The sequence below is a fragment of the Ranitomeya variabilis genome, chromosome 2, assembly GCF_051348905.1.
Source record: "Ranitomeya variabilis isolate aRanVar5 chromosome 2, aRanVar5.hap1, whole genome shotgun sequence".
NCBI lineage: Eukaryota > Metazoa > Chordata > Amphibia > Anura > Dendrobatidae > Ranitomeya > Ranitomeya variabilis.
Window position 1 is genome coordinate 108,130,001 of NC_135233.1, and position 24,869 is coordinate 108,154,869.

General features: G+C 41.8%; 1 protein-coding gene across 3 annotated transcripts in view; it reads left to right on the forward strand.

The window, feature by feature from the left end:
* Positions 1–24,869, forward strand: part of RALGAPA2 (Ral GTPase activating protein catalytic subunit alpha 2) — a 331,873-nt gene that overhangs the window by 221,724 nt on the left and 85,280 nt on the right. For all 3 annotated transcript variants that reach the window (XM_077282789.1, XM_077282788.1, XM_077282790.1), the window contains one exon: positions 2,172–2,330. In XM_077282789.1, the coding sequence (XP_077138904.1) occupies positions 2,172–2,330 (159 nt within the window). The remainder of the gene's footprint in view (positions 1–2,171; positions 2,331–24,869) is intronic.

The window sequence follows — 24,869 nt, forward strand, 5'->3', positions numbered from 1 at the left end:
ATGAGCTTTGATGAAGCCATGGCTTCTTTCGTTGAGCCGTTCTCTGAGAATCACACCACACTGGTGGGAATCAAATGACTTGTAGCTGTGGTGCCTAGATGAATCCAGCCATGCTGAAGTCCACCTCTAAAGACTGCGAGCTAAGGAGTAACGGATGCCTTGGTTTTGGCAGGAAGATTCCCCGCCGAACCGGCCATGACTCAGATGATACCTTTTTCAGCTTCCAAATTTGTGTTCATTAGCAATAAACATTCTTTATCAGGATGTCTCTCGGCTAGAATAAAAAATCAATCACGCTAACAGCTTCTTGCAATCTGTTCTGTTATCCTAACTAAATTGCCGCTAACAGCTCTGAAATGAGTTTTTTTCCCTTCCTGTTGTAGAAGAGGTAGGGTTTATTTGATAGTTGGCCGCATTTGCAGTCAAACCTTTCCCCATGCAGAGACCTAGCCGTAGCCCGATCGTGAACTCTTGCTCCTTTGCTGTAGAAATTTGTTAGCTATTTCGAGATTAGATTTTTAGTCACTAATCTCACTGCTGTAGGGGTTTGTAAAGTGGGGACAGGGCTGTGCTATTGGATTTGTCCAATTCATTTGACTTCAGGACTATAATTGCACTTATGTCTTACCAGCCTTTTATAGCCTGGGGCTGGCCGGCAGCAGAAAAACAAATTGGCAATGATACAGTAAGAGTGAAAGGGAATGAAAGGAGCACATTATTAGTCTCCAGGCATCGCTGATCTGGCAGGAAGTTTCTCGGTTAATTTACAAATAAAACTTAGATTTTAGGATGGGCACACTGTCAGGAAAACAATGGGGTTGTCAGGCTCAAGATACTTTGTGAAAGCTGCAGCCATGACTATTGGAGAGCAGAAATTCTTCAATCAAACAGACACGTTCTTGCTGGAGCCAGCTGGCCATGTAATGCAATTAGTAGGGAATGGAGGTCAGACCATTAGGTGTTTACCATGACCAGTGTCACCAGTGGCGTGCTGCCCGGCTGGCTGCATATTGGGAAGAAGAGTGAAGAGGGGAATTAGCTGGCCTTTTCAGCTACTGAATGAGAGTGGCACATTGACTGTCTCTTCAAGTATTAGAGTGTTTTCCTTAGGCTGGGAAAATGAGCATTTGTTCAGAGGCTTACAGTGGACGCAGGCTGCTGCCAAGGACACCCAGTTCAGACTGAATGAATATCACTGGCCTTACCGGAGACATGAATAACGTGTGTGTTCTGACCTAACATCCTCAGACAGGACAGACTTAAACTTGCCCTCTTGTCCACTTTACTGTTGCACTAAATGTACAAATCAGTCTCTTAGGCACATCCATATTCTTTATAATGAAAGAAAAGTTTTGGGGTCCCATCAGGAGGAACAAAAAGTTTTGTAAACTTTTTATATGTGAAGTAAGTTTACAAGAAATCTTTCTCTTAGTTACAGAAAGTGAAGTTAAAACTAATCTCCAGTGTTACATATTGAGGCTTATTTGGCTGGGTATTTTTTCCTCAGTTTTCTTACTAGTTTTATTCTCATTCTACCCTGTAAGTTTCCTATCCATTCCCTGATTCTCTGGCCTGTGGGTGTCGATCTTGTGGATATACACAGATTCAAAGGTCGAGAGTAAAAACTTCATTAAAAACTATAAAGATTTGACTAAGGTTCCTGTTATTAGTGGAGAGTTTCACGTTCCTTTAGACTTGTATAGATGTGCCACAGCGCAGCAGAGCTAAAAACAGCAAGTTGTACATCATGTTTTGAATTATTAAAGTTTAGTGCACACTAGAGGCACACATAGTGGCATCTGATCCGGGAGTCATACTCCGTCTGTCCCCAATTACTTGCCAGTGAGTTGGTGTGAATGCAGAATCAGACTACACAGTGTTTGTGTGTAGTCTGTTACCATGGAGATGTATTTGTTTTTAGGAGCTGTGATTGGAAATAAAAGGATATATTTAATCAAGATCATTTGCAAAGTTGCTACCTTTTTTATATTGCAATATTCTAAGATGGTGTAACTACCCTTTTCTTGTCTTTTGGTAATGCACGTTGTTTCGCCTTGGCATTATTATAAAAAAAGGTATTGGTGAAAGTGCATTTAGCAAACATGCAGTTGCAAATATTGAAAATTGTCATATAGTTACTGTTATAAACTTTATATTTATTTTTTTTGCAGCTTCGGCATCTTGGAAATGATGAAGTTCACATTGTTTGGTCTGAACATACTAGGAACTACCGAAGGGGCATTATCCCTACAGATTTTGGAGATGTTTTAATTATTATTTACCCAATGAAGAATCGGATGTATTTTATAGAAATAATGAAGAAACCAGAGGTAATTAATTTTTAAAGATAGTAAAAATTTCACAGGTTACGGTTGTTGAAGTACTGTGTACTTACAATTGCTCATTAGGTCTGTGCAATCAGGTGATTAAAAACTTAACTAGCTGAATCATTCTAAGCTCTATGTAGAAACAGCAGGTCAATTTTCCCTGTATGACTCATGAGTCACTGCAAAAGTTCCTGGCGGCGGGACTGGGGGGTGAAGAGTGGCGGAGCAGCTGAGTCAGGATTTGAAGAGAGCAATGATTCATGCAGGGACAAGAGACATATAATAGAGAATAATTATATGGGTAGAAAGGCAAAATGAGCAACTGGTAAGTACACAGTGCCGTATATATAATATGATTGCAATAAATGAAGAGGATAAATACTTTGATGGGTGTGCTTCCTTAAATAATAGCCTTAGAATTTCTGCAGAGACTTAATAGAAGAAAGCAATTGGGGTACATTAAAAATGTGAAAATTAACCTTGGTGTTTTTGACCAATACAACTTACTACTATACTTTTCTTTAGATAATGCGCTGTTAATATAGGATATGACTAGGATGTTGCATCACTTTGGAATTCTTACATGACTAAATAAGGCTCTAACTCATGAGGCTACAGAAAAAAATCAACTTTCAGTCTTTCTCATTGAGATCCTGTGTTCAAAATGCTTAACATATTTATGCTCCTAAATTTTCATGTATACTTTTTGACCTTTTTTAATTGTCTTCTAGTTGGCCTGATATAATGTAGTGTGTGGTGCATGTCCAGGTTATTTGCTCATTTCCAGCTGTACAGCGCTGATAAAAAGTTCACTGTGCCTCTATCTTCTAAATGAAATTGAAGCCATTTTTCTCATCTTAGTAATCCCTTTAGTTGTAATATTTGTACCACGGATATTAGAACCTCTGTTTTGTGTCTTCCTTAGTGTGGCCCAATCTGTTGTGTATTTATTTACAGGGGCATCTGCCTCTTATAACGTAACCATTGTTTGTATTTTTATTTCATAGATCAATATTACATATGAAAATAAGCAACTTTGTGATATATCTCATCAGACAAATCTGCTTTTTTCTTCATCAGGGCTGATCAGTCATTCCCAAAATTCTCAGTTTGCAGCTAAAATCCGTATTGAGTGACGACAATGTTACATTTCTGAGCTAGGAGAAGGCAGCTGTTACTGATGAGACTCAATGCTCCATGTAGACGGGAGGGAGGAGCTGTGCATCTAGCTCCTCCTCCTCCTCATAATCATCATCCTCCTCATCCTACTCTTCCTCCTACTCCTCTCCTCATCATCCTCCTCCTACTCCTCCTCCTCTCATCATCCTACTCCTCCTCATCCTCCTACTCATCATCATCCTCCTCTTGTCATTATCCTCCTCTTATCATCATCCTCCTCTCATCCTCCTCATCCTCCTACTCATCATCATCCTCCTCTTGTCATTATCCTCCTCTTATCATCATCCTCCTCTCATCCTCCTACTCCTCCTCATCCTCCTACTCCTCCTCATCCTCCTCTCATCATTAGCCTCCTCTTATCATCATCCTCCTCTCATCCTCCTCCTGTATAGCATTTAATCAGTAGGAGCTGCCTTCTGCTATCTCAGTAATGTAACATTCTGTTATCACTGAATACAGATTTTACCCATGAATTGAGACTTTTGATAATGACTGATCAATTCAGGCAGAGAAAGAAGCAGATTTCCCTGATAAGATATATTACAAAGCTTCTTATGTTCATGTGTACTATTAAATTATGGAATACAAATTAAAACAACATTTCCACTTTAAATCTAAGACTCTGACTTGCAGATTTGAGAAAGGTATGAAATCCATGCTTGAGCCTTGCTACAGATATTAGATGCACATTGGGTGAGCTATCAGATTTTTCGTGGGCTGGCCAGCCAACCATTGAAATCTTTAATCGGTATTGGGGCCTCCTCATTACTGGCAGATCTATGGGGAGACCAGTTTGGGCAGTGGGATTTAGCTGTCTGGCTATATTACTTTTAGGGAGATAAGCCGGTGCGTACAGTGCTCCGCTGTCCCTACTGAGAAGCGATGCATGCTTAGTAGAGTGTGCGTGTGAAGGTCAGGAGAGAAAACTGTCCACCAAAACAAGCATTTGTCTGCCAGCATTCTAATGTGTAAGGTCAATTTCAGCCCTTTAACCCCTTCGTGCCATGCGCCGTACTAGTACGGCGCTGCCGGCACTGCATTAGTGCCAGCCGCAGTACTAGTACGGCGCATCGATCACCGCGGTCTCGCGCTGAGCGCCGCGGTGATCGGGTGCTGGTGTCAGCTGTATATGACAGCTGACACCCCGCAGCAATGCCCACGATCGGCGCTGTCGCCGATCGCGGGCATTTAACCCCTCTGATGCCGCTGTCAATAGTGACAGCGGCATAGAGGGGGATCGCGCAGGGACGGGGGCTCCCTGCGCTCTCTCACCGGAGCAACGCGATGAGATCGCGCTGCTCCGGTGACCTGGAAGGAGTCCCCGGATCCAAGATGGCCGCGGGACTTCTTCCGTGTCATGAGATGACCCTGCTTGCCGGCGTCTGCTGAGAATTCCTCATAGCAGGTGCCGGCAAGCCTGTGCAATGTGCCTGTCACATCGGTGATCTAACAGAGTGCTGTGCACACTGTCAGATCACCGATCTGTGATGTCCCCCCTGGGACAAAGTAAAAAAGTAAAAAAAAAATTTTTCCACATGTGTAAAAAAAAAAAAATAATAATAATAATTCCTAAATAAAGAAAAAAATATATATATTCCCATAAATACATTTCTTTATCTAAATTTAAAAAAAAAACACACAATAAAAGTACACATATTTAGTATCGCCGCGTCCGTAACGACCCCACCTATAAAACTATATCACTAGTTAACCCCTTCAGTGAACACCGTAAAAAAAAAAAAAAACGAGGCAAAAAACAACGCTTTATTCTCATACCGCCAAATAAAAAGTGGAATAACACGCGATCAAAAAGACGGATATAAATAACCATGGTACCGTTGAAAACGTCATCTTGTCCCGCAAAAAAAAAAGCCGCCATACAGCATCATCAGCAGAAAAATAAAAAAGTTATAGCCCTCAGAATAAAGCGATGCAAAAACAATTATTTTTTTATATAAAATAGTTTTTATTGTGTAAAAGCGCCAAAACATAAAAAAATTACATAAATGAGGTATCGCTGTAATCGTACTGACCCGAAGAATAAAACTGTTTTATCCTTTTTACCAAACGCGGAACGGTATAAACGCCCCCCCTAAAAGAATTTCAGGAATTGCTGGTTTTTGTTCATTCCGCCTCCCAAAAATCGGAATAAAAAGCGATCAAAAAATGTCATGTACCCGAAAATGGTACCAATAAAAATGTCAACTCGTCCTGCAAAAAACAAGTTCTCACATGACTCTGTGGACCAAAATATGGAAAAATTATAGCTCTCAAAATGTGGTGATGCAAAAACTAATTTTTTGCAATAAAAAGCGTCTTTTAGTGTGTGATGGCTGCCAACCATAAAAATCCGCCCAAAAAACGCTATAAAAGTAAATCAAATCCCCCTTCATCTCCCCCTTAGTTAGGGAAAAATAATAAAATTTAAAAAAAATATATTTATTTCCATTTTCCCGTTAGGCTACTTTCACACTAGCGTCGGTACGGGGCCGTCGCGCTGCGTCGGCCCGACGTACCGACGCATACTGTGCAAGCGCCGCACAACGGGAGCAGCGGATGCTGTTTTTCCACGCATCCGCTGCCCCATTGTGAGGTGCGGGGAGGTGGGGGCGGAGTTCCAGCCGCGCATGCGCGGTTGGAAATGGTGGACCGTCAGCACAAAAAAAGTTACATGTAACGTTTTTTGCTGCCGGCGGTCCGCCACAACACGACGCAACCGTCGCACGACGCTTGCGACGTGTGTCAATACGTCGCTAATGTTAGTCTATGGGGAAAAAACGCATCCTGCAGATGACTTTGCAGGATGCGTTTTTTCGCCAAAACGACGCATTGCGACGTATGCAAAAAAACGCTAGTGTGAAAGTAGCGCTAGGGTTAGGGCTAGGGCTGGGGTTAGGGTTGGGGTTAGGGTTTCAGTTAGAATTGGGGAGTTTTCACTGTTTAGGCACATCAGGAGCTCTCCAAACGCGACATGGCGTCCGATCTCAACGCGTTTGTTTGCGTTAAAAACGCATGCGTTTTTATAGAAAAAAACCAGAACACACACTGAAAAGTCACCCACCACCATCAAGGTGATAAAGGGATCCAAACCCTAACCCTACCCCTAAACTCACCCCTAACCGTTTAATGAACATTTTCTGACAGTCATAGTGCCACGTATTTCAGTGCCACGTCTTTCAGTGCCACGTCTTTCAGTGCCACGTCATTTCAGTGCCACGTCATTTCAGTGCCACGATATTTCAGTGCCATGATATTTCAGTGCCACGTATTTCAGTGCCACGATATTTCAGTGAAATACGTGGCACTGAAATATCGTGGCATTTACGTGAAATACGTGGCACTTATATACGTGGCACTTATATACGTGGCACTTATATACGTGGCACTTATATACGTTTTTTGGTTTTTTTTTGTTTTCTTGTGTTTTTCTATAAAAACGCATGCGTCTAAAAAACGCATGCGTTTTACCGCGGCGTTTACATGCGTTTTTTCACACATGCGTTTTTTTTAAAAAACGCATGCAGATAAAAACGCAAGTGTGAAACAAGCCTTACCCTTGGGAAAATAAAAACATGGGGGCTAAAATATAATTTTCGTGGAAAAAAATATATTTTTTATTTTCGCGGCTCTGCGTTATAAACTGTAGTGAAGCACTTGGGGGTTCAATGTTCTCACAACACATCTAGATAAGTTCCGTGGGGGATCTAGTTTCCAATATGGGGTCACTTGTGGGGGGTTTCTACTGTTTAGGTACATCAGGGGCTCTGCAAATGCAACATGACACCTGCAGACCAATCCATCTAAGTCTGCATTTCAAACGGCGCTCCTTCCCTTCCGAGCTCTGCCGTGTGCACAAACAGTGGTTCCCCCCCATATATGGGGTATCAGCATACTCAGGACAAATTGGACAACAACTTTTGTTGTCCAATTTCTCCTGTTACCCTTGGGAAAATAAAAACGTGGGGGCTAAAATATAATTTTCGTGGAAAAAAAAATATTTTTTATTTTCACGGCTCTGCGTGATAAACTGTAGTGAAACACTTGTTGGTTCAAAGTTCTCACAACACATCTAGATAAGTTCAGTGGGGGGGTCTAGTTTCCAATATGGGGTCACTTGTGGGGGGTTTCTACTGTTTAGGTACATCAGGGGCTCTGCAAATGCAACATGACACCTGCAGACCAATCCATCTAAGTCTGCATTTCAAACGGCGCTCCTTCCCTTCCGAGCTCTGCCGTGCGCCCAAACAGTGGTTCCCCCCAATGTATGGGGTATCAGCGTACTCAGGACAAATTGGACAATAACTTTTGTTGTCCAATTTCTCCTGTTACCCTTGGGGGAAAAAAAATTGCGGGCTAAAACATCATTTTGTGGAAAGAAAAAATGATTTTTTAATTTTCACAGCGCTACATTCTAAACTTTAGTGAAACAACTGGGGGTTAAAAGTGCTCACCACACATCTAGATAAGTTCCTCAGGGGGTCTTCTTTCCAAAATGGTGTCACTTGTTGGGGTTTCCACTGTTTAGGCACGTCAGGGGCTCTCCAAACACGACATGGGTTCCGATCTCAATTCCAGCCAATTTTGCATTGAAAAGTCAAATGGCGCTCCTTCCCTTCCGAGCTCTGCCATGCGCCCAAACAGTGGTTTATCCCCATATATGAAGTATCAGCGTACTCAGGACAAATTGCACAACAACTTTTGGGGTCCAATTTATCCTGCTACCCTTGGGAAAATAAAAAATTTGGGGCAAAAAAATCATTTTTTGTGAAAATTAATATTAATTTTTTTTTACGGCTCTACATTATAAACTTCTGTGAAGCACTTGGAGGTTCAAAGTGCTCACCACACATCTAGATTAGTTCCTTAGAGGGTCTACTTTCCAAAATGGTGTCACTTGTGGGGGATTCCACTGTTTAGGCACGTCAGGGGCTCTCCAAACACGACATGGGTTCCGATCTCAATTCCAGCCAATTTTGCATTGAAAAGTCAAATGGCGCTCCTTCCCTTCCGAGCTCTGCCATGTGCCCAATCAATGGTTTACCCCAACATGTGGGGTATCGGCGTACTCGGGACAAATTGTACAATGACTTTTTTGGTCTAATTTCTCCTGTTACCCTTGGTAAAATAAAACAAATTGGATCTGAAGTAAACATTTTGTGAAAAAAAAGTTAAATGTTCAATTTTTTTTAAACATTCCAAAAATTCCTGTGAAGCACCTGAAGGGTTAATAAACTTTTTGAATGTGGTTTTGAGTACCTTGAGGGGTGCAGTTTTTAGAATGGTGTCACTTTTGGGCATTTTCTGTCATATAGACCCCTCAGTCACTTCAAGTGTGAGGTGGTCCGTAAAAAAAATGGTTTTGCAAATTTTGTTGCAAAAATGAGAAATCGCTGGTCAACTTTTAACCCTTATAACTCCCTAACAAAAAAAAATTATGTTTCCAAAATTGTGCTGATGTAAAGCAGACATGTGGGAAATGTTGTTTATTAACTATATTATGTGATATAAATCTCTAATTTAAGGGCATAAAAACGAAAAATTTGAAAATTGCTAAATTTTCATAATTTGACAAATTTCTGTTTTTTTCACAAATAAATGCAAGTCGTATCGAAGAAGTTTTACCACTATCATAAAGTACAATATGTTACAAGAAAACAATCTCAGAATCACCAGGATCCGTTGAAGCGTTTCAGAGTTATGACCTCATAAAGTGACAGTGGTCAGAATTGTAAAAATTGGCCGTGTCACTTAGGTGAAAACAGGCTTTGGGGTGAAGGGGTTAAAGGGATTGTCTGGGACTTGACAGTTGCTTAATAAATGAGAGTGTCTGACTCCTGGCACACTTACCGATCAGCTGAAATCTGCTCCGGAAGTTTCTCCAGTTTTTGCCGGAGGAGAATTCAGCAGATCGTCTTGGGTGCTGATCAGCTGAAATCCAACAGAGAGGTCATCAGTTGTTAAGTCCAGGACAACCCATTTAACATCACACATTTTTTGTGGTTCTTGGTGAGAAGAGAGAAATGCAATTCTCCACTTACAAATGGCACTTTCCAAAATCTTATGACGTGTCTGTAGTTTTTTTCTTTAGGAGCTGGGGGCTGACACCCCCCACCAATCACTAAAACAAGGGGTCAGGATCATTTATTTGATTATTTTGAGACTTCATATGTGATCGAAGAGAGCTAAGCGAGCTTAACCAGACCCTGGGGAGGGGGCCCAATTCTCAGCTTATTTACTTCTATGCTTCTGCCCTTATTATTTTAGCAATCATTGGGGGTTCAAGCACCCAGACCTCCACTACTGGACCACTGATCAACACTTCTGTGTGCATGTCTTGTGTCGGAACTTTCTTTGTGCTGTTGAGGGAATGTTGTTCTGGATACTATGGCAAGAAAATGAACATTATCGATCTTCTAAAAGAGGAACTGTTAACAATTAGACTTACGGCCACAAAACATAAGAGTGGTATCTGTGTGGACTCATAGAAGTAAATGGATGCCTCCTAAATGCTTGACAAAGACCAAGTTGTGGTCGAAACGTTGCTGCTGTACCATGGCTCAATAAAGCGTACTTTGAAGATTTTTACACCTGGATGAAGCGCTGTTCATTATATATTGATTGGTCTGGTAATATCCGGGACGGTTCCCTGGATGTGGAACGGGCGCCCCAGAACAGTGAGTGCTGTCAGCCTTTGTTTTTCTTTGTGGACTGTTTTTTTACCCACGTCCACTGCCAAGCGGCAAAGATATGCCTGTAAATATAAAATAGTTTTCTGCATTCATCTACTTGGAAAACAGTGATCAAAGCCTAGTCTCAAGTGCTAGAAAGCACAGTCAAGGGCTCTGACTGCCGGATAAATGAGGGACTGAGGAAATCAGTCAACATTCATTAAAGTACTTTAACATTCTGTTCGATATGATGTTGCAAATGTATCACAATTGGGTGCACCGAATAGTTCCAGAATTAATTAATGCACTGTAATTATTTCTGCAGGATACACAATTTTCTTTAAAAACATAAACCTAAAACTTTTTTTCTCTTTTGTGAGAGAGAGATTTTTCCCCTGGTTGGAAAATGCTTCCAGGCATGCTCAAATGTAAAAACAGGATCCGTCAGTGGATTCCTGCGTTTCAGTGACCGCAGGATCCTGCGTCCATAGGCTCCCATTCAGTGGAATGACGCAGGAGGCGTCCTGGCACGTTTTTCCACTGCAGACCAAAAAAACGTTTCTTTGAACGTTTTTTCCAAACGACGGGCCGTCAAATTCCGCAGGATCCAGTGCACGACAGACGAAACGTGTGGCCCTCCGTCGCGATACGTCGCTAATACAAGTCTATGAGAAAATGCAGGATCCTGCAAATTTTTTTCTCAAAAATCTACGTATTTCGACGGGAGCTCAAAGACGGAAGTGTGAAAGAGGCCTTACCGATGCATCTTAGAGTCGTAATCTCTGTATAGCGGTTTTCACATTTTCCTCACACATGCTACCATTTCCCTCTGAAGATTACACTGAGGGTGTGCAAATATTGGACATTGATCTCCAAGAACAGGTCCTCAGAGCTTTCAATCTAACTGCAGCTGCCGGGGAATGCTGGGAATTGTAGTTGTACAACTGCTAGTGTGCCAAAGGTAGCTGACCACCCTGGTGTGGGGAATTCTACTTTAAATGCACGGTTGGCTATTAAGTTTTTTCCATCTAGACTGTTTTTCATATGTTGTGCTTCTAGAGCAGATCAATAAAGGGAATATGAACTTCATAGAGGGGAGTCCACCTCTCGGGACCGCCTTTCTAATAGAGTACTGATTATGCCCTAGGTAACAGGACCATATAAGTATTACAGGCAATACCGACTCATTTAAAGGACTACACTTTCCCACTGTGCCTGTGCTAGATTACTGCAAGTGTAAATTGTAGCGTGCTTCAATTTTCTGAAATCTCACACAAACGCTACAGTGAAAACCTGCATTATAAATTGATAGTGCGTGTAACCCACATTGCCATGTCAGAATGGCTGTAAAAACTTTTCTAACCCCTTCGCGACAAAGGATGTTGGGTGCAACTCCTTAGCTGATGGGTTGACGGCCCTCGCCACTGCCACTATCGTACTTCCGTGAAGCCTAGCCACAGGTTTGGCTTCATTAGCGATCTTTTTAGCCAACAGCACAAAAAATTGCCTATTCATGAAGGGGTTAAACAATTTTCTGCCTGACATTAAAATGACTCCAGTTCTAAAATGCTCATCATATAATGCCAGGGCATTAAAAAAGTGGATTTCTTTATCATGCAGAATGTATGACTATCACGTCTATAAAATTTACACTGCTCCCCCAGTTCTCTTCTGTATGTAATGCTTTCTGAAGGTTTTAAAGGGAACCTGTCACCAGGTTGTTGCCCCATGTGAGAGCAACATAATGTAGTGCCAGATACCCTGATTCCAGCAATGTATTACTTACTGGGCTGCTTATTGTAGTTTTTATAAAATTACTGTTTAATCAGTGAGAGATTATCAGTAGGGGACTAGTAAGTCTGCTGCCAGGTAGTCCTCCATATTCATGAGTTCTGTAGAACCACACCCCCAAAACTGATTGGCAGAGTGTCCACAGAATCCTGCCAATCAGTGGTGTGGACGGGGTTATACAGATCTTAACCAAAATCCCCATTTTGTCTGATCTAGTCATAATGTTTCCCATTAGTTTCATATTTCTGGCATTTCATTCCAAATGTACTTTACCAGTAACGGGGAGCAGGTGGAAGGAGTAAGACTACGTGATCAGACTACACAGGGTTACTTTGTAGTCCTAAAAATTGTAACACATAAGTCTGCATATAAGAGATTTTTTTTTTCCCCAGAGACTGTCACATAAGCTTATAAAGAAAACCCTACAGATATTGATAACATAAATACAGAGCCAATGAGAAAAATAGAAAAGCGGGTTACATAAATGACACTTAGATATCAGCATGTATAATCTGCTTGCAGAGAACTTCCAGTTTAAAAATTCTAAAATAAAGAAGTATAGGCAGGAAAAAGGGGGAGAAAAGGTAGCGAGGGTAAGGGAAAATAGAGAAAAAGATGTAGAGGGGAAAAAAGTTGGCAATATAAGAACAGTAACCACTCAGGGGCAAGAACAAATGATCTAAGAGGGGACACATCCCTAAGGAAGACCCCCAATCAGGAAGGTGGATTGTTAAATACCAAGGTGTTTTAAACTTAAGTATCATAGATTTAAGAAGTCATTTTTTACATACATTGTCACGGCGCCGCTCCTGCTGCCCTGCCTGCCGCTCTGCCCCGCGCTCCCTTCTCCGCTCGCCGGCATACTTACCTGCTTCGGCGCGCTCCTCCTGTAGGCTCGCATTCTTCCTTCTCCTCTTAATGACTCACCGCAGCTTCTGGGATTCCGACGGCTGCGCGTGCACACCTCGCACTCCAGCTCCCTCTGCGCACGCGAGCTTCCTCTTTTGATTTACAGGCGCGCCGCTTCTCCTCTCTTTGACCCTGGAGGACCCTGACCCAGAAGTCCTTCTGCGTCCCATCTATTTAAGGTAACCCTTCCTCTGCCTCCTTGCCTGATTGTCATTTGTGCTACTTATGACCCAGGTCCTCTCTTGTCTCTGCGCGGTCCGTCTTGTGTCTCTGCTCAGTCCGGTTCGCCTAGTGTCTCAGTCATTTTCAAGTCTTCCTTGTTTCTCCATTCTAGTCTGGTCAGTCCTGTGTCTCCTCCGTGTCCTGTCCACGTTCCGCTTCTGTCTCGCCCAGCCATCCCTGTGTCTGCGTCATTTTCAGTTATCTTCTTGTCTCATTTCTTTCCAGTCCACACCAGTCCATCCAACGTCTTTTCTCGCTCGGTCAGACCTACACACTCCCTCTCTCTTTTGAACCTTCTATTTCCTGTCCCCAGATGCCAGCTTCTGCGGCAATAGTCTCCCTCGGGCCTGCCCCTAACGCTCCCTGTATTGGGGGTGGTCTACCTGGCTAGCTCACCCTTGGGAGGTTCGTTGTCGCAGATCTGTGGGTTCACTCTTGGAGTTCCAAAACCTTACAGTAACATCACATACATGACATCATTCACCAAAGCCATAATGAGAACAGTCTGTATTTTTTGTTAAAAGTAGTGGAATAAAATCTCTTGCCTTCTACAAAAATTAAAAAACTGATGGTGTATTTATATATGGAGATGGAAGTTTCGCAGTGATGGAGGAGGATCAATGCAGGGGCAAAGTCTCCCAACCGATCTATGACTAAACATATGAGTCGCTTGACCCTTTCACAGAATATAGAAAGTGTTTAATCAAGACAGTTTGCAAAGGTGACTCATATTAAATACAATTGAGCAATAAAAATGGTTGCAAAAGTAGACATACCCATATAGGCGGTCTATTATGGGGAAACGCTCTAAAACTGAGCATATTTGTGCTGAGTAGCAACTGGTAACCTGTCACCAGTTGAAAAGATGGCCACTTTTTGCTCCTATTTTAATTTTTCTTCTGTCCCTGATTATTTCATTTTTTTTTAACCACCTGAGTTAACCACCCATCATACATCTTTATCAGCTCCGCTCTGCCCGCGGCTGTTGGCCTCTTACTTTCCACTGTCAGTCTCTGACAGCAGGATTTAAGAAGACTGCCGAAGATCCCTATCTGCTGAAGACCCATGTGCCTGTCATTACAATATTCCTGTGAATGATGGCTTGTGCCGACGTTCACAGAAGATCGTCATTTCTGCTATACATAGCAGTGCTGAAGCCCTGCCATGTATAGGACAGCATTTTCTGCTTCAAGTCTCCAAAGGGGATTATTAAATAAAGTTAGAAGGTAAAAGAAAAAAAAAGTTTTTAAAAAGCACAAAAGTTCAAATCTCTCCCCTTTGTCCCATTGAAAAGAAAATAATTAATAAATAAAAAGTAATACACATATTTGGTATTGCCAAATCTGCCAGAGATATGGGCCTTTTTTCTTTTTGGGTATGTGATGCACAGGATAATAACGCAGACAGCCTAAAGACATGCATTGGATAATTTTTTTGAGCCACTTAGTGCGAGAATGAGATTCCATAGACTTACATTGTAAAAGAGACTCCGGCTCACAGGGAGCGTAGAGTGAGGCGGCTAGTCGCAATTGTGGTGACGTCACTGAGAAGAGCAGCAGAACGGATATACAATTTTAATAGAAAAAAAAATCTAGATGGGACTTCTTTAAATACCAATACACTGTGTGCAGAATTATTAGGCAAGTTGTATTTTGATCACATGATACTTTTTATACATGTTGTCCTACTCCAAGCTGTTCAGTTTTGAGAGCCAACTACCAATTAAGTAAATCAGGTGATGTGCATCTCTGTAATGAGGAGGGGTGTTGTCTAATGACATTTATTAGGCAACTTCCTTTCCTTTTGCAAAATGGGTCAGAAGAGAGATTTGACGGGCTCTGAAAAGTCCAAAATTGTGAGATGTCTTGCAGAGGAATGCAGCAGTCTTGAAATTGCCAAACTTTCGAAGCATGATCACTGAAAAATCAAGCGTTTCATGGCAAATGGCCAACAGGGTCGCAAGAAGCGTGTTGGGCAAAAAAGGCGCAAAATAACTGCCCATGAATTGAGGAAAATCAAGCGTGAAGCTGCCAAGAGGCCATTTGCCACCAGTTTTGCCATATTTCAGAGCTGCAACGTTACTGGAGTAACAAAAAGCACAAGGTGTGCGATACTCAGGGACATGGCCAAGGCAAGGAAGGGCTGAAAAACGACCACCTATGAACAAGAAACATAAGATAAAATGTCAAGACTGGGCCAAGAAATATCTTAAGACTGACTTTTCAAAGGTTTTATGGACTGATGAAATGAGAGTGACTCTTGATGGGCCAGAGGCTGAATCAGTAAAGGGCAGAGAGCTCCACTCCGACTCAGACGCCAGCAAGGTGGAGGTGGGGTGCTGGTATCATCAAAGATGAACTTGTGGGATCTTTTCGGGTTGAGGATGGAGTGAAGCTCAACTCCCAGACCTACTGCCAGTTTCTGGAAGACAACTTCTTCAAGCAGTGGTACAGGAAGAAGTCGATATCGTTCAAGAAAAGCATGATTTTCATGCAGGACAATGCTCCATCACGTGCCTCCAACTACTCCACAGTGTGGCTGGCCAGTAAAGGTCTCAAGAAGAAAAAAATAATGACATGACCCCCTTGTTCACCTGATCTGAACCCCATAGAGAACCTGTGGTCCCTCATAAAATGTGAGATCTACAGGGAGGGAAAACAGTACACCTCTCGGAACAGTGTCTGGGAGGCTGTGGTGGCTGCTGCACGGAATGTTGGTCGTAAACAGATCAAGCAACTGACAGAATCTATGGATGGAAGGCTGCTGAGTGTCATCATAAAGAAAGGTGACTATATTGGTCACTAATTTTTTGGGGTTTTGTTTTTGCATGTCAGAAATGTTTATTTCTAAATTTTGTGCAGTGATATTGGTTTACCTGGTGAAAATAAACAAGTGAGATGGGAATATATTTGGCTTTTATTAAGTTGCCTAATAATTCTGAACAGTAATAGTTACCTGCACAAACAGATATCCTCATAAGATAGCCAAAAATATTAAGCTTTTGAGTCTTTTGGGTTGACTGAGAGCATAGTTGTTGATCAATAATAAAAATAATCCTCTAAAATACAACTTGCCTAATAATTCTGCACACAGTGTAGTTTCTAAACAATAAAAACATGCATGACCAGAAAAAGGAAAAAATCTTTGACGTGTAAATGTTACCCCAATGAGCATAGTGCCTAGTAGGGATAGGAGCTCACAGCTCGGCCCTGCACTTGTAATGGCACTCCTATATTAAAAAGAAGACAAAGCCATTACAAAGCAATAAACTGTATCCAGACATTTCCAGGGCAAGTGCCGCTGACCCTTAGTTCACTAGCTACTGACCCCAGGGTGGAAGGAGAAGCTCAGAAGGAAGATGTCTGCTATTTGGCCTCTTTCCTGGTATTTGAATTGCATTCCCTAATCAAATGATGCCGCGTCTATCAGGTTACAGCGCCCCCAGCAGCATTAAGCCGTTATATAGCATAATGTTAGTCTTTTGGTTTGCATTCAGACTGGCCCAGTGCGGACTCTGTATGCATTTCTCCATCACACGCAAAGTTCTTCTAGATACAAAATGAATGCAGCAGAATTTACATTTATTTTAGTTTGCCGCCTTAAATTTAGAAATCTAACTTCTTTTTTTTTTCTTCACTTAATTAAGCAATATAATTATCACACACGTAATGCCGCCCTTGCTCAACCAAGCTGCAGAGAAAAAGACAATAGTAAGTCTGTTAGAATGAAAGCATTCCACGCGTCACAGATGTATGAGGGTCTTCTGCACAATGAGGTGAAAAGCTGCCTGCCACGGCGGACAAAGGCTAGCACGCGGGCTGTCCTCTCCGCACATACCGCTAGGGACCTGGGATGGGCTCCCTGGGACACAGATGTCTCCTTATACTGCGGCCAGCCATTGGAGATTAATTCTCAGCCATTTGGTGAAATAATTTACCCATTTCCCTAGTGTTTTCACTAGTGTCTTTGACTGTGGACTATAGATCTTCGCACCTCGCCCCTATGTGTCATATTCTGTGTTTTTTTTTCTATTGTGAGAGTTTTTTAGTTCATAGTCAAAACGTTTTGAAAAGTTTTGAACACCTTAACCCCCCGCCCCTCCAGTCCACGAGCTATTACATATATATAGATATACATATATATAGATATATATATATATACTGTGTGTGTGTGTGTGTGTGTATATATATATATACACTCACCGGCCACTTTATTAGGTACACCATGCTAGTAACGGGTTGGACCCCCTTTTGCCTTCAGAACTGCCTCAATTCTTCGTGGCATAGATTCAACAAGGTGCTGGAAGCATTCCTCAGAGATTTTGGTCCATATTGACATGATGGCATCACACAGTTGCCGCAGATTTGTCGGCTGCACATCCCAAAGATGCTCCATACAAGGCAGGATGGATCCATGCTTTCATGTTGTTTACGCCAAATTCTGACCCTACCATCCGAATGTCGCAGCAGAAATCGAGACTCATCAGACCAAGTCACGTTTTTTCCAATCTTCTACTGTCCAATTTCGATGAGCTTGTACAAATTGTAGCCTCAGTTTCCTGTTCTTAGCTGAAAGGAGTGGTACCCGGTGTGGTCTTCTGCTGCTGTAGCCCATCTGCCTCAAAGTTCGACGCACTGTGCGTTCAGAGATGCTCTTAGGCCTACCTTGGTTGTAACGGGTGGCGATTTGAGTCACTGTTGCCTTTCTATCAGCTCGAACCAGTCTGCCCATTCTCCTCTGACCTCTGGCATCAACAAGGCATTTCCGCCCACAGAACTGCCGCTCACTGGATTTTTTTTCTTTTTCGGACCATTCTCTGTAAACCCTAGAGATGGTTGTGCGTGAAAATCCCAGTAGATCAGCAGTTTCTGAAATACTCAGACCAGCCCTTCTGGCACCAACAACCATGCCACGTTCAAAGGCACTCAAATCACCTTTCTTCCCCATACTGATGCTCGGTTTGAACTGCAGGAGATTGTCTTGACCATGTCTACATGCCTAAATGCACTGAGTTGCCGCCATGTGATTGGCTGATTAGAAATTAAGTGTTAACAAGAAGTTGGACAGGTGTACCTAATAAAGTGGCCAGTGAGTGTATATATATATATATAATATAATATATATATATATATATATATATATATATATATATATATATATATATATATATATATACACACTAACGTATCGGGTATTCTAGAATATGTAGGTAGTATATAGCACAGGCTACGTACTATATTGCACAGTGACGTAGTATATAACACAACCGACGTAGTATATAGCAGAGCTACGTAGCATGTGACAGCGTACGTAGTATATAGTAGAGCTACGTAGTATATAACACAGCCACTTAGTATATAACATAGCCACTTAGTATATAACACAGCCACGTAGTATATAACATAGCCACGTAGTGGATTGCACAGGTATGTAGTATATTGGTCAGCCACGTAGTATATAGCAGAGCCACGTAGTATATAACATAGCCACGTAGTATATTGTAGAGCCACGTAGTATATAACAGTCACGTAGTGTATTGCACAGCTACGTAGTGTATTGCACAGCTATGTAGTATATTGGTCAGCGACGTAGTATATAGCTGAGCCACGTAGTATATAACATAGCCATGTAGTATATTGTAGAGGCACGTAGTATATTGCATAGCTACGTCGTATATTGCACAGCCACGTAGTATATAACAGAGCCACGTAGTATATTGCACAGTCGACGTAGTATGTAACAGAACCAACACAGGCACATAGTATATTGCACAGCTACGTAGTATATAACACAGAGCACGTAGTATATTGCACAGGCACGTGTATATTGGACAGTCACGTTGTATATTGCCCAGCTACATAGTATATAGCACAGATGTAGTATATAACACAGCCCATGTAGTATATAGCACGCGGTGCGTGCTTCCGGTCACAGGGTTGGTTGTCATGGTTCCCAATGGCAAGGGAACGTAAAAAACACATAAGTAACGAACGAGCTCTCGGGTGATGGAAACTCGAGTTGACCGTGAGCTAAATCTACCACACAACTAACAGTAGCCAGGGAGCATACCTACGGCTTCCTATATGCCACGCGCCAGCCGGAGGACTAACTACGCCTGGTAGAGGAAGAAACAGACCTGGCTTACCTCTAGGGAAATACCCCAAAAGATGATAGCAGCCCCCCACATGTAATAACGGTGAATTAAGAGGAAAAGACATACACAGTATGAAAGTAGATTTAGCAAAGAGAGGTCCACTTACTAGATAGCAGAAGGATACAAAAGAGGACTTCACGGTCAACTGAAAACCCTTTCAAAAACCATCCTGAAATTACTTTAAGACTCCTGTGTCAACTCATGACACAGGAGTGGCAATTTCAGCCCGCAAGAGCTTCCAGCTACAGAGAATTACAAAAACTGCAAACTGGACAAAAGGTACAAAACAAAAGGACAAAGTCCACTTAGCTGATCAGCAGACTAGTAGCAGGAACATGCAACCGAAGGCTCTGGTTACAATGATGACCGGCAAGGAAATGACTGGAGAGCAAGGCTAAATAGGAAACTCCCAAACACTGATGGAAGCAGGTGAACAGAAGAAGCAAAGTGCAAACAAGTCACCAGTACCACCAGCAACCACCAGGGGAGCCCAAAAAGCGGATACACAACAGTTGGTATGAGCGCAGGACCTGTGATGACGTCGCGGTCACATGACCGTGACGTCATGGCAGGTCCTTCTCGCATAGCATCCTTGGCACCGGAACCTGCCGCTTGCACTGCCGAGGACAGCGGGTCACGTCGGAAGGTGAGAATAACCATTTTTTTTTTTTATTATTATTATTGTTAACATTAGATCTTTTTACTATTGATGCTGCATACGCAGCATCAATAGTAAAAAGTTGGTCACACAGGGTTAATAGCTGCGTTAACGGAGTGCGTTACACCGCGGTCCGTTAATGCTGGCATTAACCCTGTGTGAGCGCTCAGCGCTGACTGCAGGGCAGTAAAGCAGCGGCCATTTCGCTGCCAGACTATGACCGTCGCTGATTGGTCGTGGCAATGTTCGTGGGCATTTTGCCACGACCAATCAGCGACTTGGATTTCCATGACAAACAGAGGCCGCGACCAATGAATATCCGTGACAGAAAGACAGACAGACGGAAGTGGACCTTAGACAATTATATAGTAGATATATATATATACATAGATAGATTATATATATAGAGATATATATAGAAATATATTTATATTAATGATGAGCAAACGTGCTCGGATAAGGTGGTATCCGAGCATGCTTGAATGCTAACCGAGTGATTTTGGCATGCTGGTAAAATATGTTTGCGTCCCCGCAGCTGCATGTCTCGCTGCTGTTTGGCATGCACGAATGTGGCAGTACCAATTTTTTTTTCTGTTTATTTTTCGTGGTTAAAAAATGTGGACCTTGAAAATGGCAACAAAACATTTAAAAAAAATAAATAAATCTTATTAGTGGATTTTTACTGAATAGGGGATAATGGGTCAGGAATTTGACTCCAGTTGTTTTTGTTTGTTTTTTTTCCACCGATGGCAAAAAAAAAATAAAAAAATTCTGAGACATATAGTTTTTTTATTTTTCTGGCAAAGGAGTTGCGTAGGATTTTGTTTTTTTGCGTGGTGGGTTGGCATTTGTATTTGGATTATTTTGGGGTACTTAACTATGTTTTGATTGCTTGATAATGCATTTTTTATAGAGGTGCATCAACAGAACACGGATTCTGGAATGTCTATTCTTTCATTTTACAGCCTTCACTGTATGGGATATTTACGTTTATATTTTTTAGAGATTTGACTTTCATGGAAATAGTGGTTCCATATTTGTGTTTTTTTTTTTTAATTGTATATTTAAAATGGAAAATTTTTAAAGATTTTAATTTTGTTTTATTTTTTTTAGTCTCCTTAGGGCATTTGATCCTGGGATCCTCTGATTGCTTGTTTTATATTCTGCAGTACTCCAGTATTGCAATATATAGTGTAATTTATGGTCTTCTATGTATTACGTGTATTGTATCTGTAGTGATCAAATCAGGCAGGAATCTTTAATTGACTATGCCATGAAATGGATTTTATGCACAAGTAGATTATTATTTTTGTTTCACTTTCTGCCATTTCTGATTTGGGGGTTAGCCGTTTGGTCCAGAAGCAGTTTAGATAGTTTTCCCAGTCGCTCTGCTGTGTGGATGGGGACACCTGAAGGCTTGCAGCTAGCTTTTTAAGTGCTAAATTAATAATTCAAATCGCATGTGTCCCTTCTCTTGCAGTGGTGTTTTACTAAATCCGCACCCCTCTGTATCTGAGCTGGCTCTGGTCAGTTAGGGCTGCTCTGCAGACCTAAGAAAAGGGGAACAGATGGTGCAAATCTGGTGTCAGAGCTGACCGTTTTCTCCCTGGAGGACCTAAGTGAGCTTATCAAAGTGCAGGAGTGGAGGCAGAGGCTGGGTTGTGTCTCTTATGGCGAGCTGCTCAATCTGCCCTGCTGAGCTCTTCAGGATGGGAGGCAGTTGTGATTGGGACGATCGATATTCAGGCTTCATATACAGTCTTTTTTTTTTTTTTTTTTTTTGCACCCCCCTCTCTCTTGTCCTCTTCTAATGTTGGATGCTGATTAGATGCATGTCTGTCACTTTTCTGGAACAACTGGCGGAGCTGTATACTAAGTATTTGCTTCGTAGCTTTTAACAAGGCTGTAGCGTTTGTGATTTTTTTACTGCTTGTACATTCTACATTTCCTCTTTATTGTTAATGCCACTCTATTATCTCTTGATGTATGCGTAAAAACAGATTCCCCATTCATCCTGCCAGTGTCGGGGGCAGTTTGTGACCCCTGTCAAATGTCACTAATCGCTGCATTGCCCATCTCTTGTCTTTCTTCACACACAAAAAAAATAAAAAGACATTCTTATGAATGACTTGTTTTCTTCCAATTTCTGTCATTTGTGGTTGTTTTATGGCCATTTTGCTTTTAATAATTCAGAAAATACTACTGCTAACATAACAGGGTTGAAGATCAGATTGCGACTTTTTTTTTGCTACAGGCCAATTATTCCATCCTAGTTTTCGGCAGTAGCACTCATTTATATAACTTTTCCATTGAATTTATCACTCTAGCACAGACCTGGGCAAAGTGCGGACCGCGGGCCACATCTGGCCCTCTGGCTATTCCAGTCCGGTACACGGACCGAGACCAAAGGGGCTGGAAAACAGTGGCCCATGGGCCGCATCGTGCCCTCCCGCTCACTGTCCCCGACAGTGTCTTATAGTCTGGAGGCAGCGTCCTCTGTAATCTCCTCCTGATCACTGAGAGAACCGCCATCACCTCTGATTGATCTGATCGATGCAGGAGGATGTTACCCGTACGTCCTGACTAGCTAAAGGACCCTTCAGGGTATGTGATCCGCACGTGCCTAGAAGGAACTTCAGAGTGTGCTGGTATTTACACATGTAGTGCATGTGTGTGTGCTCATGTAGCAGAGCCGTGTAAACATACGATGGCTTGCGAAAGTATTCAACACCCTTGTTTTTTTCATGTCTTGCGACCTCACAACCTAGAATTTCATTGTTTGTTTGTTGTGAGGGTTTGCATCAGGTCATGTAAAGGACATGCTTACAACTGTGAACATTTGGTTTTCTTTTTATTGTGAAGCAAACAACAAATAGGACAAAATAACTGAATACTTCAGTGTGCATAACTATTCATACCCCTCAACTCAGTACTATTTTGAGCCTCCTTTTGCAGCAATCACAGCTGTAAGTTGCTTTGGATAAGTCTCTGAGCTTTCCACATCTTGCCACTGGGAATTTTGCCCATTCCTCAAGGCAAAACTGCTCCAGCTCCTTAGTTAGATGTTTTCCTCTGGTGAGCAGCAATCTTCAAGTCTGACCACAGATTCTCAATTGGATTCAGGTCTGGGCTTTTACTAGGCCTCTCCATAACATTTACACATTTCCCCTTAAGCCACCCCGAGTGTTGCTTTAGCAGTATTCCTTGCGTCATTGTCTTATTGGAAGGTGAACCTCATTCCCATTCTCAAATCACTGACAGACTGAAATAGCTTTTGCTCAAGAATATCCCTGTATTTCGCACCATCCTTCTCCTCGACTCGGACCATTTTACCTGTCCCTGCTGCTGAAAAACATTCCACAAAATGATGCTGCCATCACCATGTTTCACTGTGGGGATGGTGTCCTTGGGGTGATGAGCTGTGTTGTTTTGGCTCCAAACATAGCATTTACCTTGGTGGCTAAAAAGTTTAATTTTGGACTCATCTGAGCACAGCACCTTCCTCCAATTTGGAAGTAATTGTATTTGAAGAACATTTGTGTCTCTTCTTTTCTGTTATAATTAATTAATGCTATAATAGTACAATGTGTACTCTTGAGAGTATTCAGTTAAACCATATGTCCTCCTCTGATATTCTGACATCCTGTTTTAGAGAGTCTGATAGATGTGTAAGTTTCAACAAGACGACTGTATTTTATCATCCTTGTACTGTTTTTCAGGAACCTCGAGAGGTCTTGGTCTTTACCATAACATGGATGTTAGATGGCTGCCATAGAGTAGCATTTTAACCTCTTAATGACCGGGCCATATTTTTCAAATCTGACCAGTGTCACTGTATGTGCTAATAAGTGTAGAACACTTCAGCAGATCTCATTGATTTTGACATTTTTTAACGTGATACATTGTAGGTTATTAATAGTAAATTTATATCGATATTTTATGTGTTAATTTATAAAAATATCAGAAATTTGTCAAAAAATGCCATGTCACATAAGTCATTACATTACCATTCCCTCATGTCTGCTTTACATTAGTACCATTTTTAAAATATCCTTTTATTTTGCTAGGATACTAGAAGGTTTAAAACTGTAAGAGCAAGTTTTTATTTTTTCAAGGAAAAGTAAAAAAAACCTTACTTTTTAGGCATCTATTCAGTTTTGAAGTGACTTTGGTGTACCTATGTGTCGTAAAATCCCCAAAAGTGAGACCATTTTAAAACCACTGAACATATTCAAAACTGATGTTGGTTGGGTTATTAACCATTCGGATGCTTTTCAGCAATTAATACAAAGTGGCATGACAGGAAGGAAAAATGTTATTTTTACCATTTAAATGTCGCTGACTTCTGAACAGGTTACTATAGCCGTTAGTGACTTGCCATGGCAAACATCAGGACCACGCAATCATGGTCTCAGGGTGCCGATGGGGTTAAAGAGGAAGCCCCCACCTGCTGTTAACCATTTACATGCTGTAGTCACTATTGACAGCAGTATCTAAGGGGTTAAAAAGCCATGGTTAGTGCCAACACCAATCAAGTCTGATACAGCAAGGTGTCAGCTATAGTGTACAGTCGACAGCTGATGCATTTTCGCCAGTTGGGGGATGCTATTGTCTGATAGGTGAGGTCAGTAAAAAGATGTATTGGTGGTCACTAAGGGGTTAAGCTTTGTCATGGATGGAACTTATAGACTTGGTCACTGATGGTTTTGCCCAATCACAAATCAGAGTTACTGTATATTTAGAGCCAATGAGTAGAAAACCACCTAAGTAATATATTCTACTACTTCACACTAGCGTCGTTTGACAGACGTCGCAATGCCTCGTTTTGGAGAAAAAACGCATCCTGCAAAGTTGCACGCAGGATGCGTTTTTCTCCATAGACTTGCATTAGCGATGCATTGCGACGTATGGCCACACGTCGCATCCGTCATGCGACGGATGCGTCGTGTTTTTGGCGGCCG